Source organism: Anarhichas minor, unplaced genomic scaffold (genome assembly GCF_050575085.1).
Source record: "Anarhichas minor isolate MPS153535 unplaced genomic scaffold, ASM5057508v1 ptg000062l, whole genome shotgun sequence".
NCBI classification, from domain to species: domain Eukaryota; kingdom Metazoa; phylum Chordata; class Actinopteri; order Perciformes; family Anarhichadidae; genus Anarhichas; species Anarhichas minor.
This window is the reverse complement of record NW_027466508.1, coordinates 9,206,364-9,220,756: the sequence shown is the minus strand read 5'-3', so window position 1 is coordinate 9,220,756 and position 14,393 is coordinate 9,206,364. Positions and strand designations below refer to the sequence as shown.

Here is a 14,393-nt window from a genome sequence, read left to right as displayed (position 1 = left end):
TCACGTGACTGGGTGGCTCTGAGCTCTGCCAGTTCACATGACAGAGACGTTTGGTTTATTCAGTCGCTTTTAGCTGTCACCGACATCTAACCGCGTTTATTGATAGCGTCTGTTAGCAGGACGTGCTTTAGGAGTATTCACAACTCTTGCCCGTGTACTCGCACAGCAGAGCGACGTAAACATCAACAGGAAGAAGAAGAACAGCAGCGACGCCACGGTTGTAGCTAACGCTCCGTGTAGTCAGGTGCAGTTCTCCGCGTAGACCCACCTGCGACAGCACCACCTCCTCCTCCCCGGGCTTTTATCTCTCAAAACAAAAGCAAGGAAAGGAAACCCGCGCTGGAAGGATGCAGCTCTCTCACGCTTTGGCCGCGCTCATCATCGCCTGGTTTGCGGATTTAGGTGAGTGTTTTTGCGGATGTAATAAAGCTTCTCATCGCCGTCGGACTGAACGACGTCACGCCGCCTGCCCGCTGGTCGGTTGAGGTGTCGGTGTTGTTGTGAACAGGTAACGGTAAACCTCACCTAGCTTACATGTTCCCTCGTGTAGCTGAAACAGGTTCGTCGCTAATCAAGAAAATGATCGGGTTAATTGACAGTGAAAACAACCGTTAGTCGGTTAATAGTTGTTGAAATGTAACGTCATAGCTATGACGTAGTCATGTGTGTCACGTCACTCGAGTGTAACTAGCAGAAATTATATATTATGTTAATGAGGGACTTTCTGGTGTAGGCCGGTAACCAGTGGAGACGTTATCCCTCCAAGTTTGACCAAAAAGTGGATCAGTGCTGGAAACATAGACGTTCAAAGTCCCACGTGAGCCTGTCTTAAAACGAAACAAAGGTAATCTGTCCTCAGGTAGACCAGACTCACTGGAGACGTCCCTGTGCTGTATTCTATTCTAATGTAACACCCAGGATGTGTTACTGCTGTGGACCAGCAGATTGGCCTCTCTGTTGTGTCATTGGAGAGCTTCACGTGACCACTGTGATGGCTTTGTGTTGCACACAGCCCAGTGGAGGCCTACTGACGACCAGAACACACACACACACACACAGACCCCTGGCTGCTGACAAAGGAAAACAGGCCAATGCAGTTGTCGAGTAGTTGCAGTATATTTTTATTTTCTACCATCTAATACTCTTACTTAATAACACAGGGCCTGGTGACCTTAGAGTTCACAGCCTGCCTGCACCAGCATTTCCTCTCAACACAAGCAGCAGAGTCGGGACTCCTTTCTGTTTTGCTATCTTCTCCACGCCGACCTCCCAACGCTGCTATCTGTAGCTCAATACTTTGTACACACACACAGGCGCTTTCACCTCATTATCAGATTGCAGTGTTGTGTAAAGCGTCTGCTGCGTGTTTACAGGGTGAACAGAGAGGTGGCACTGGGGTCAGGTTTCAGCACCGCAGCAGAGGAAGGACTGTGAGTGACCGAGTGAAGTACACTAATCTTCACAATACATGATATTAAGGGAGAAAGATGAAGAATATGAAAGAGGGAGGAGCTGAGCAATAAGTGAGTTATGACATTAGAACCAATATCATGGCCCACGAGCCAAATGGCTCAGCGATGTAACCAGATACTATTTGGAGCATATTTTTAATTACACAAATCCTTCTTTGAAATATATTATTTATAGTGGCAAGGGAATTTTGAAACCTGCTAGTGTTGATGGCCTGTGGGTAGGATCATTATTTATTTACCTGAATAAAGAAATAAAACAATCTAATAACATGCAGTACATTAAATAAGAATCTGTGCTGTTGGAAAGTTAACCAAAAGTGGCCACAAACTGCCTCAACTCCTGTGTAGACATTCTGGGAAGTGTGAAGCAAGTGATGAAACTCCCAAAAATGAAAACGGGTGAGAATGGTTTTTTTTTTTTCTTTTTTAAGGGTTTGATTTGTGGGCTTGAAAAAAAAAAAAAAAGCCACCTTAGTATTCAAACGATATGTTTGTGAACTACAGCCACTCTCACACAGAACTGTAACGTGGCAGGTTCCGAGGGATGAAGGTTTTAATACCATGTAATTGTGGAAGTTGCCAGGTGGGCCGAGCCAACAATTACGACTCCATCGCCAGGAGAGGTTCGGTTACACCTGTTACAAGTAGCTCTATTGAGCTGTGTGGGAAAGAGTCAGTGTGTGGTGTTGGTCTCTCACTCGGCTGTCTGCAGACCTCTGGTGGTGTTTTGTGTGAACTGCTTTATTGTGCATTTGTTGGGCATGGCTTCGTATGTCGTCACTGCTGTTATCTGTACTCATGCTGTGACCTTTATAACCAGGCAACCCAGATCATGATTACGTAATAAACGTACAAGTGTGTCTTCTAATAATACAATGAAGTTAGTTTAACTGTGTGATTACTACTATTTGCCCAAAATATTGGAGAAAGACACCTGAAAGTCTTTTTTTGCAGTATATTTAAATTTTGAGTGATGTTTCTTATTTCTGGAAATGATTTTCCGTATTATTTCACTGCTGCGCATCCCTGCTCATCACGTTCTCCTCTACAGGCTGCATTCAGGCGGTTACTCTGGAGGTGAAGGAGGGGAACTCCACCTGCATTAAGGCCGAGCTCTCTGCAACGTTCTCCATCACATACAACACCTCCAACAGCACGGTATGTAAAGAGACGGCAACACCTCCATCTCTGAAAGCAGCTGAATTGATAATCTCTTTGTGAACGCCGGTCTCATCGCTCGTCTTTCCTCAGAGAACAGCGCGGGTCCCTCTGCCCGGCTCCACCACGGTCGACACAGTCAGCAGCTCATGCGGCACAAATGACAGCTCACCGTGGTTGGTGGCGGTGTTCGGACCGGGCCACGCGCTGGGGCTGAGCTTTTCAACCAATGGCAGCCTGTACAGCGTCGCTAACCTGTCGCTGCAGTACAACCTCAGCGACGCGTCCATCTTCCCGGAGGCCAACCGCTCCGGTGAGAGCAAACGCCGCAACAAACTGTTAACAGCGCAGAGCAGGTTCAGTTTACGTGTGGTTAAATGGATGTGATGCTTGTGTAGACAATGACAATCACACCAGATCTTAATATTTAAAGTAAAGTAAATGAGTTGGACAGGCAAAAAAACACAACAGAAAGAAGTACTTTCTGTTCAGCCATCAGGTGGCTACGACAGGAGAGTAGACACCACTGTGGCAAGGACTGGAAGGAGAGCCGTGGTGTGTGTGTATATACACAGCAGAGCTGATGAGATGATTGGTAACTGGTGTGTTGATTGCTGATTGTAGGCAGGTGTGTGAGCAGGGTGGAGCTGGATGCCAGGGAGACGACACAAACACAGGGAGGGAGAGAGGAGGGGGGGCACAGGGAAAGCTTGAGTTATGGCGTGACCATAAAATAAAGAAGTTTCTCAGAAATAAAGAAAGTAATAGTTGCTAAAAACACATTTCAAACTTGATAGTAAATCCACCATGAACACACATAGACGTATTAGTCATTTGTATGTTTTTATTCGTCCTAGATGTGGTCACTGTGGTGTCGCCTTCGGTCGGGATCTCGGCGACGATCAACACCACCTACCGCTGCGTGAGCGCCTCCACTTTTGGACTCGGTGAAGCAGCTGTGACTTTCTCCGACATGAGGCTGGAGGCGTACATGCCGGGAAATGACCTGAGTCCAACAGGTACCATTCTGATGTCTGAGGTTGTTTTGACCTGCGTCTCGACGGTCGATTACACGTTTCTCTGTCATTCCTCTCGTCACAGAAAGCGTATGTGCGGCAGATCAGACCACCACTACAGCTCCACCTACCACTGCCGGTACGACGACGACCGCAGCTCCAGCACCGACCCCGCCGGGAACACCTGAGCGGGGCACCTACTCCGTGAACAACCGCAGCGGCACCGTGTGTCTCCTGGCCCAAATGGGACTGCAGCTCAACGTCTCCTATTTCTCTCTCTCTCAGAATAAGGTACAAGATGATGAATAAATACGGTCAGTCTACTCTGCGTAACAAACTTCAGGTAAAACCAAAGCTGTGTCTACTTTGCCAGACTATCCGAGACTTGGTCAACCTGACTCCCAATCTGACGCGTTCATCCGGATCATGTGAAGCCAGCAGTGCTTCCTTGGTTTTGACACAGGAGGGAAGCACCACGCTCAACTTCACCTTCACTCTGGTAAGATCATCCCTTTGTGACATTAGCTGCATGGTCAGATTGATTATGTTTGCGTGTATTTATTCAAACCTGTCTCCTCCCATCCACAGAACTCCACGAGCAACAAGTACCACCTGAGTGGGGTAACTCTCCTCGCTAATTTGTCAGACGCGACTGGTAGGTCATTTGTCATAAGCGACATACTTTTTGACTCGTCTCCGATTCGCTTAATTCAACTATTGCTGATCCGTCTGTCTCCACAGCTCCCATCTCAGCCAGCAACACTAGTCTGGACTACCTGCGGAGTACGCTGGGCCGCTCCTACATGTGCAACGCAGAGCAGACTCTGTTCATCGTGCCAACCTTCTCTCTGAACACGTTCAGACTGCAGGTCCAACCCTTTGAAGTCACCACCGACCAGTTTGCCACAGGTGAAAATGCTTTCTTTAACCTGCTCTTATCCCAAGTTGTGTCCTCTGACCTACATGTTGACAGTGATGGAGTCGGTAGCACTCTGCGGCATGGGGAAAGCTGCTTTAGTCTGATAATGACACATTAACTGCCTTATTTGTTAACTTTGGAGGAATTACAAAGATGCAAAATCCTGCAATACAATGTTAACTTGTATCTTTTTGTTTCCGTCTCCAGCGGAGGAGTGTCAGATTGACCAAGACCAGATGCTCATCCCCATCGTTGTGGGAGCAGCTCTTGCGGGCCTGGTGCTGATCGTCCTCGTCGCGTATCTAATAGGCAGGAAGAGGAGCCATGCTGGGTACCAGACCATCTGAACCGGGGAGAGACGAGCCAGAGTGTGGAGACGAGCATGAGTGAATGGAAGCAGTTGGTACTGTGTGGCGAGTGCATGTTTTTTTGCATATCCTATGTGACCTCTGGATATTTTTATTTTCCTTTCTCTGTGAGATGATGATGATGAGAAGCCAAAGACCTGCTAGCTTAAGATGGTTTGCATCCCGATGAAGCCCGAGAGGACAGAGTCTTTACACAATCAAGGATGAAGGCAGTTGGAATTTTCTGTAGCGAGTTCACCGCCAGCTGCTGACTCTTGTTCCATTAAGTTCTCGGAGTTGGTTGAATTTGCTTGAACTGCTGTTTTTAGCTGTCATTATTTATTTTTGGAAAAAAAATGTCAATATGCAATTAAAGAGGCAGGAGGAGAGTCAAATGAACTGTAGGACAAAGATCTTTTTCTAAGTTCCTATAGTTTGTGTGCGCAAGTAAAAAAAAAAAAGTCAAGTTAGGTGGAGTTTTATTCTTATGACGACACATGCTCACTAGCATTTATTTTTGAAACCAGCTAAAGATAATTGTTCTCTAAGAAAAGGGAAAGCCCTGAGTGTCTTTTCCTGTCCTCTTCCTCCGCAGTGGAGACGGTCCCGAGTCAGATAAACAGTCTGGTAATTGTGATGATGAAGGTGGCGAGCTGCTGTAACTGCGTGTAGTTGTCCAGCTGTACACGGAGTGCGACTGCATTACTAAAATGTATTAAACATTACAAGTGAACGGGTGCATGGATTATTTTTTTCCATTCTTGCTTTTTTCCGACTTTTCCCTTAAAGAAATGTTAATATTAATTGTAGTGATTTGATCTTTTATTTTTATAGAAAATGGTTTGATCTCATTTTCTATTATGCATCTTACTGAAAGTTAATAAAAATCCTAAAACTCCAGCAGTTTTTTGTTTTTTTTTAGGGGGGGGGGGGGGGGGGGAGAATTTCATGCTACAGTACCTTTAGCCGTGTGTGTGTGTGTGTGTGTGTGTGTGTGTGTGTGTGTGTGTGTGTGTGTGTGTGTGTGTGTGTGTGTGTGTGTGTGTGTGTGTGTGTGTGTGTGTGTGTGTGTGTGTGTGTGTGTGTGTGTGTGTGTGTGTGTGTGTGTGTGTGTGTGTGTGTGTGTGTGTGTGTGTGTGTGTGTGTGTGTGTGTGTGTGTGTGACATAAACAAACATGGCTGACTACTCTGAGCTGTATAACCAGGAGTACATTACACAGAATACTCACAGCCGGGATCAACACCACGGTTATTTTTGACCAGTGCAACAAAATGTGATATCAGTACCACGATACCCAAACACAGACACACCTGTCAGAAAAAGAGAGCAGCGCTTTGAACTCTACTTCATTCATTTCATCACAGTGCACTTGAGTTAATGATCGAGGATTGGAACTAAAGACTAAACCCAACCACCAAGTACATGAATCAGATTTTAAAATGTTTGAACAAATACGTTCGTCATGAAATCATTATAATTCACATTTGATTACCACAGCAAGTAGTACCAGCATGCAGTTCTGTCTTCATTTACCATTCAGTGGGAAACAGTGGGCCTCTTGGCTGTGCTTACAGTGTGAAACACGACAAGCTTTTTCTCTACAGTGTCTCGGACTTTCTGGAGTAAAGTGCAAGATGTAACAAAGGAGGAAGAAACTACATGTTCATTTCAAATGGAATAGTCAGCTCGTACAGCACATTGCTAAGAATAATCTCATTTCAGCATGTATTTACACTTGGGCTGTAGGATGGTCTGAACATATGTTTAAGACAATAAACTCAACAGTATGTAGTAGTCACTGACATTTAGTCGGTAAAAAAAAAAAAAAAAGAAGGTGCAAACGAGCTGTGGGGTGCTCATCCCAGTGGAATGTGTATCGAGTTTGGGCAACAGGCAGTCGAGTTTGGTTCAGGACTCTTCTTCTGCAACGAAGCGAGATCGACAGGTCACCCGCAGCTTAGTCAAGGTTGCCATGGAGAGACTTCCTGGTTCAATGAAGATGTTCTAGGAAGGGCAGGAAACACCAGGATTATGGGATTAAAGACAGTTAATAATAAGGGACATGTGTGAGTGGCGCTCTTAATGAGCGGTGATGGGATACCTCTCTTTTCTGTTACCTGCATGAAAGTGTGGCATTGGTCAACAAATGGTCCGTTGGTGATCTGCTTGAAGTTTTGGCAGATGTCCGGCAGTGACTGGGCCTCTTGAATCAGAGCCTGGTTGTGGTGCATCAGTGTCAGAGCGACACGGAACAGGATTTTAGAGCCCTCGTAGAACAGGCAATCCCAAATGCGCAGCACTGTCTGCAGAGAAACGGGAACAGAGAAGTAAATCCCACCAGTGAACACATGCACAGGGACGCACAATGTGAAGCTCAACCTACTGTTTGAATAAACACTTGAACTGCAGGGCAAAAACATGAAATTAAGACATTAGTATGAGGGCAAATCACTGGATTAAAAGTACAATATGTACCTCTGAGATGTAGTGGAGTAAAAGTACAATATGTACCTCTGAGATGTAGTGGATTAAAAGTACAATATGTACCTCTGAGATGTAGTAGAGTAAAAGTACAATATGTACCTCTGAGATGTAGTGGAGCAGTGTTTAGTGGCGGATTGAAAACCACCTTTATAGCGCCACCTAGCGTCTGTGTCGAGAGTGATATCCGGCCAATCCAAAGACGAGGATTCTAACTAATTAAATCTAGTGATACAATGGTGACTGGGTCCACCCACGTACTGTAAAATATATATATAAAGAAAGAAAGAAAAAAAAAAAAAGAAAATGTAATTTTCTAATAACTCCTTCTGGCTGGCCGCAGTGTGCTGAGGGAATAGCATGAACATCTGCAGATGTCACGCCCTCCTCGTGAACCTCTCCATGTGTACTAGGAGAACAATCATAACAGTCCCCGCCCGTCCCTCGGCCAACAGAAGGAGTTAAGCAACAACAGTCCCGCATAAACAAGGACTGTTTATGCGGGAGGTTAGCCAGTCCACGTTGGAAGAACAAAAAGCTTATTTTTTTTACATTTGTTTTTGAATCCACTAAAAGCAGCGCTTGAGTAAAGCTCATGGATTTACTGAAGAGTGTTTTTGAACAGTGTGCTCTAACAGAGCTTTGAGCGTTTTAGTAATTAGAAGCACATTAACACAACAAAACATCAAAGTTTACAATAACTTTGCTATTTCATATTGTATAAAGTCCTGCATCCCAATAACCAGAACTTGTCTCTGAAACTGCCACGGCAAGCTCTCCTAAACCTTTGTAGAAAGCAATTGTGACTCAAAATAAAAGACATAACAAATACAGTGCAGTCACAATGGCAGGACTTCCATCATGTCCGGCCGCACTGTGAAACACACACAGATGCCCTCACCTCTACCGGCAAGACGTCTATGAAGAGACAGATGAACCATCGGGAGACCACCAAGGTCCACATCACATTTTGATCCGTCATGGTCTGCCAGACTCCGGGGATTTTAACTTTCACCAGTTCCCCCAACACCTCCTGGTCCATCTTCAGCCCCAGCATGGCTGGAGAGTAGTAGTCTGTAAACACACACACACACACACACACACACACACACACACACACACACACACACACACACACACACACACACACACACACACACACACACACACACACACACACACACACACACACACACACACACACACACACACACACACAATACATTTATATTGTGACATTTCCTCGTTTGAGTGAGTGCACGACACATGAAAACATACTGCAGGTCTTAAGCCACAGACAGATGCAGACCTCCTGCAGTTTTGCTATCAGCTCAGAGTTAAGGGACGACACCTAGTCACGCACTCACCTGGTAGAATTCTACCGAGTAGTGCGTCCATCAGCCAGAAGGACTTCTCTTCGTCTTTTGTGATGATCAGTAGATACCCAGCTATGAAGTTCATCCCCTGAAGACAAAAGAGACTCGGGTCACGCATGCATCTTGTGATCCAGCCCGAGCAGGTTTTATAGGAGAGGGTAGAGCTCGTTAATGAAGCATCCCGGACAGAGAGCAGCAAGTGTGCACTGGACATGACACAAACAGACAAAACACTCAAACCGAAACACTATGCGTGCGATTACAGATTGATGGGTTCTAGTTATACTTCATAAGAGATGGAAACATCAACACGGCCCTGCTGCCTATTTGAATTGCAAACCAGACCCGCGAACGCTCCGGTGAATGAGATTTGCCTTTCAAATGCGAATGATTAACGTAGGCTATGCTGACACAAACAGCCTTTCTTTAGACACATACGTGTTGCGTCACTAATATAAAAGACTCTTCAGGATGATTACACCCACTCAAATATACACGGTCTTCTTTACTGTGGCTAATAAATATTAGAGTACATATTTAAGTCAGTAAATTTCTCCTATAATCCACACTGATAATGGACCTAATCCTTCACTGTAAAGTTAAGTCATACAGCACTGGAAATCTTTGTCACATGTGTAGGAAGAGGGTATTATGGAAATGATATTTCAGGCTGGATCCAGGCAGTAATATTACCTGACAGTAGCCCACAGCTGGGTTGTGGTGGCCATAAGCCAGCAGCACATTGTACAGAGCTTTCTGCAGACATGGGTTGGCCGTCTTTTGGAACTGGACGTTGTCTGGAAATGTTCTGTTCAAGTCTGAAAGAACAAGAGCACACAGAAACATGCGTGTTTATGGGTGCGTGACAGCAAGTTTGTTTAAAAGAAGAAGCGAGACAGTCTACATCAGTCTTGGGTTCAAATGATGTCTAAATGCGAACTGAAAGAGCTAAATAACCTTTTTACATGTTGTTTTGTGCAGGTAAAGCTAGCAAAACGTCTTAATGTATATTGTGTTGTTTCGTTGGATATTTGACCATTTCCCCACACACACTCAAATATATGACCTGTTTTACCAGAGCTATTGAATACTAAATGGAGGGCCCACGGGTGGTGCAGAGGTAAACGTACTCATATACATGAAAGGACACATTTCTGGTCTTACTTTGTAACGTGACCCGGGTAGCTCCAGGGTAAAGTGTTGTTTACCTCACAATCAGAGGCCGAGGATAGAACGATTGTGGCCGTGATAACTTTCCAGAGTCCTTGGCCACCAAAACTGTTGGTAATCAGTGTGCCAGGTGTGGCTGACACCGTTTGCTGTAGTCAGCACAAATCGGCACCCGTTCAGCCGAATCAGCAAACTGACTGCATCAGCCTCAGAGGCAGTCAGAGAGAAAGAATTCTCTGACTGGGTATTCAAACGAAATGGTATTTTTTTACTAATTTAGACCACATGTCAAAAACAAAACCTCACGGGCAATAATGAGACTTTTTTCAATCAAATTGACATTGGAGTGACAATAACTGGCCTATTAGTTTTGTATGTTCATGGTGAGTTTTGGATTAGAAACCGTTATATACTCTGATCCCGGTTCTCTAACAGAAGGGCTGGTTCTTTGAGGTGGGCTTAGTGCGTGTCAGGGCCTTTAAGGGCGTCTCAGTGGACATATGGGCACATGAGCAACGGTTCAGGGCCTCACCTGTGCAGATGGTCTCTACCAGTTTGGGGTCGTGCTGGGCTCCGAGCAGGGACTGGTAGTGTCCCGGGTTCTTCTCTAGCTGGTCTTGAGCCCCGCTGGTTGCCATCCAGATCAGAGCCCGGTGCTCATTGGGAATGCCCTTACGCACATAGCGCTTTACTGACGGAGAGGAGGAACATGACAGTTTAGTTCAGCGTCATGACTCTGCTAGGATAGCGGCGTGTGTTCAGCTCTCACACTCACTTTTGACATTCCTCTGCACCTTGCTTTTGCCCTTCAGTAGCTTGGACCACTTGATGGATCGCCGGGTGAGCACAACCAGATACTCAGACATGAGCTCCTCGTAGGCCTCGTAGTCAAAGTGCTTTGAGCGCTGAAAGCCAAACGGATCCACGCTGAGCCAAAAAGCAGAGAGCAAGAAACTGTTAACATGAATGAAACACATGGAGGGATGAATCGCCAAGCATTCACATGAGAGCACCATCGACAACAAACACATTCAACAAAATCTGTCAAAGTGTACGAATGCTGGTGTACTACGATGGTATTTATTGTATTTGACGCACGACTGAAGACAGATGACCAACTCTGGCTGAGCACGGAACATAACATTTCATTCATAATCAATTTAAAATGCTTTATATTTTACTTGGTGTCATAAAAAAAATCATGTATTTTATAAAGACAATCATTGTAATTAGTTAGTCCAATATCATTTAACTGCTCGCGCCTTGTCATCCCCACTTACTCAGCACCTCAGTCAGGCATAATAACTAGATTGGACCACAAAAGGTGGTGTAATGTAATATTATATAGCATGTACCTACATCTACAATCGGGTTGTGGATGAATAAAGTTGTGGGTGCAGGTGGATCAACCTAAGTCCTTAGGTAACATGATAATCTTCCTGCAGCTTAACCCTTGAGCAAGAGCAAAGTCATCCCTGGAGAAGAAATGCACCTATATATATATATGTTTATATATATATATACATTTCTATTGTGTTTACTACACACAGTGCAGGCTCTAACTAGGGAGTATCTGCAAATACTGGGTGGAGAAAAAAAAGAAAAAGAAAAGGTATCATTACGCAAATGTTATGTTCCTCATCTGAGAACAACCCTGTTGTCAAAACAAAGGAGAGTCCACACACCAGCTGTATAGAAGTGTGTGAATGTGGCCCCTGACTTCAGCTGTTGGTTTGGGTTATCGGTCTCTGTTTCTTTGAACTGTGCAACATTTAACATCATACTGCAGAGATGAGTGTGGATTTCAAACATAAACCATAAGCCAAAAATGCTTTATTATGCACAACTCGATGAAAATAAGGCAGTTATATGATGTAAATGTTATACAAGATAAAAGAATATAACGTTCAGTTTGTGTTGCAATTGTTTTAGAGAGATGTTGATTGAACTTTATGGTACATTTTGAGTATGTTGTTTATAATATTCAGTCTACCCTCATACGTGTGTACAAACTATTATAAACCATAAACAGCAGCTTTAATGACATTAAGTTGAATCATCAACTCTCTATTGGTCAACTCACTCCTTATTACAGAGACATGCTGAGGCTTGCAGTCAACATTCAATTGCATTTGAACAATGCATGGGAGGAAAAGATACCAACAGTTACCGCAATTTGCTAAAATACCACAACGTATAACGACAGTTCTGTCATAGTTTGTAGTAACTAAGAACAACTTTAGTAACGTTTAAAGCAAAGTTGGCTCACGTGACTGCTTCCAATTCCCACAGCCTGAGGGGTAGAATAACAAGCTGCCTCTGGATTTACCTCTCAGATAAATTATTAGCCTCCTAAACTCCACAAGATGAGATCATCGACCGTTCAAAAGTCCACCTTACCTGTTCACCCTGTCTTGAGCACTACCGTCCGGGGTTAGGGTCCGATCGGTCGCCTTGTTCTTCTTCTCCATTGCCTCTTCTGCTCCGCTGATATCCTGAAAATCGGTGCTAGAGTCTCAACATGTAATCCACCGTGTTGCTTTTCTGCCCCCCCCCAAAAAAAACCGCAACAATTCAAAAGTTTACAACACTCATGGAGTGTCGAAGTAAGTTGCGTTCAGGGTTAACTTTTCTCCGTGTTTGCGTACAGAGAGACTGGACAAGACGCTGCACTTTTCCCCCCCATGCTGACGCTATAAAGCAGTGAGAAGCATTATTTACGCGTTGCCCGCAAAACAAAGTATCTTTTTTGTTTTCGCTCGTATCTTTAAATGTGTATCGATTCGCCGGTGTTCAGGCCGTGTGGAGAGAGCGGAGTTTGCCTTGAGTTGTGTCGCCATCCACATGCACCTGCTGCTCGGAGTGGAACTAACCGTCCTGTAGCACGATCACATCCACACTTAACGACTGTAGTCCAGATACAAGTCCCTTCCACTTGTCCTGTCCGGACCTACTGACGTTGGTGACTTCATGGAGGATTTGGGGCTCGTGACGTTTGCACCAGGACTCACGTCAATCAGACCTAATGCTGCTTTCGAGTGATTCCCGGAACATCCCACTTCAGAGCTGGGAATGGCGAAATGGGATTTATGTTGCATTCATGGCGCGTTGGTTAGAGGCATAGTGGAGCTGAGAGGGTCTGCGTCAGATTGAGGTTCAGTTTTGGCGTCGCTCGTGTTTTTGCTGTTATATGTACTTCAGCATACATGTACTACTGCCTACTAGAAACTAGTGACCACTTTTACAAGAAAACGCCCTTTTTTGACAGCACTGTTTATAATGTTATGTCATTTATTTATCACTTCGTATATGTCCTATATATAACCTCAAAGCAACCATTGATTTGCACTAAACCACATCTGTCCCCATTTAAATAAAAATGAAAAATAAAATTGATATCTTAGAACTTTTTGCAAAAATATTTATTCGCCATTTAACATATCACGTTAATATTACCTGCCGACACAGACACGGCGAACAACTTCACACACAACTCCCTGATTTAAAAACGTCTCGGGTCACCCCCAGTCGATGGCCACCCCGTTTGCTCTCAACAGTGTTAGTAGGTCCGATAACACGTGAAGGCAGCAACCGTGCCATGTAGCCGCGCCCTCTCCAGGGCAGCCACGTAGCACAGGTACACGTATCTGTTCACTTGAGACTGCTGGGCAGCGTTGCTCCAGTCAAATATAAACATGTCTGTTGCATGGGTGATTTAGAGCTACCACGATAATCTTTGGGAATTTACAGATAACATTGAGTTCAAATAGATATATGTGTTAATTAATTAATAAAGAAAGAACATGGCACTCATCGGTGTATCTCTTTCTGTCCTGGCAGCACAGCATTACATCCATGTGGAAACCTTTGATGAATGTATTATTTCTTTTGATGAGATTTGTGATTTTTGCCAATACAAAATAAATTTAATTGAATTGAAGTAAGAGTGGAACACCTTGCTCTTATATTGGAAAAGGTGACGGGTATCAAAATGATGGAAACTTTACATCAAGTCACCAGATTTCAGTTTGATTATGTGCTAATGAGAGAATCTGGAGCAGAGAACGGTGTCCCAGCGCTGTCATCCACTTCCAGGCAGGACTGTCGAAAAATGACACTTAAGGTTGTTCTGGTGGGGTTTTTGGAGGCTTTCTTAAAACACTTGTAGTAGTTTAGGAAATGAAAAATCACGTGGTAATGTGGTTGGTGTAAAAAAAGGTCAAGTCATGAACGCTTGCACGTTTTGGATTTGTTTAATTTCCATAAACATCACAAAGATAGTTCAGTGTGCTGTATGTTGTTCACTGTTTGTTGAAAGTCATGCTTAACCCTACCTAAATGAAGTTACTTTGAAATTTGGTTTCAGCGCGTCTGACCTACATGGACACTCAATAACAACGCCATACTCTTCATCACCACTGCTGCCGATCAGGATTTCCCGGCCTTGGGATGG

General features: G+C 44.4%; 2 protein-coding genes across 3 annotated transcripts; one reads left to right on the top strand and one right to left on the bottom strand.

Moving 5' to 3' along the window:
- Positions 1–25: 25 nt before the first annotated feature.
- On the top strand, positions 26–5,812 carry lamp1a (lysosomal associated membrane protein 1a). 2 transcript variants are annotated; one of them, XM_076077634.1, is made up of 9 exons: positions 26–402; positions 2,524–2,630; positions 2,724–2,943; positions 3,488–3,649; positions 3,732–3,937; positions 4,020–4,145; positions 4,235–4,301; positions 4,388–4,555; positions 4,773–5,812. In XM_076077634.1, the coding sequence occupies exons 1-9, from the start codon at positions 348–350 to the stop codon at positions 4,910–4,912; spliced, it is 1,251 nt and encodes a 416-aa protein (XP_075933749.1). In that variant the 5' UTR covers positions 26–347; the 3' UTR covers positions 4,913–5,812. The 2 variants fall into 2 exon arrangements, with proteins under 2 accessions (XP_075933749.1, XP_075933750.1); XM_076077635.1 differs by lacking the exon at positions 26–402 and adding an exon at positions 1,695–1,871.
- A 257-nt stretch (positions 5,813–6,069) lies between these two features.
- Positions 6,070–12,411, bottom strand: grtp1a (growth hormone regulated TBC protein 1a). Its single transcript, XM_076077868.1, has 8 exons — positions 12,341–12,411; positions 10,716–10,867; positions 10,473–10,631; positions 9,464–9,588; positions 8,762–8,858; positions 8,296–8,468; positions 7,031–7,216; positions 6,070–6,917 (listed from the first exon to the last, which is right to left on the bottom strand). The coding sequence occupies exons 1-8, from the start codon at positions 12,409–12,411 to the stop codon at positions 6,822–6,824; spliced, it is 1,059 nt and encodes a 352-aa protein (XP_075933983.1). The 3' UTR covers positions 6,070–6,821.
- Positions 12,412–14,393: the final 1,982 nt, after the last annotated feature.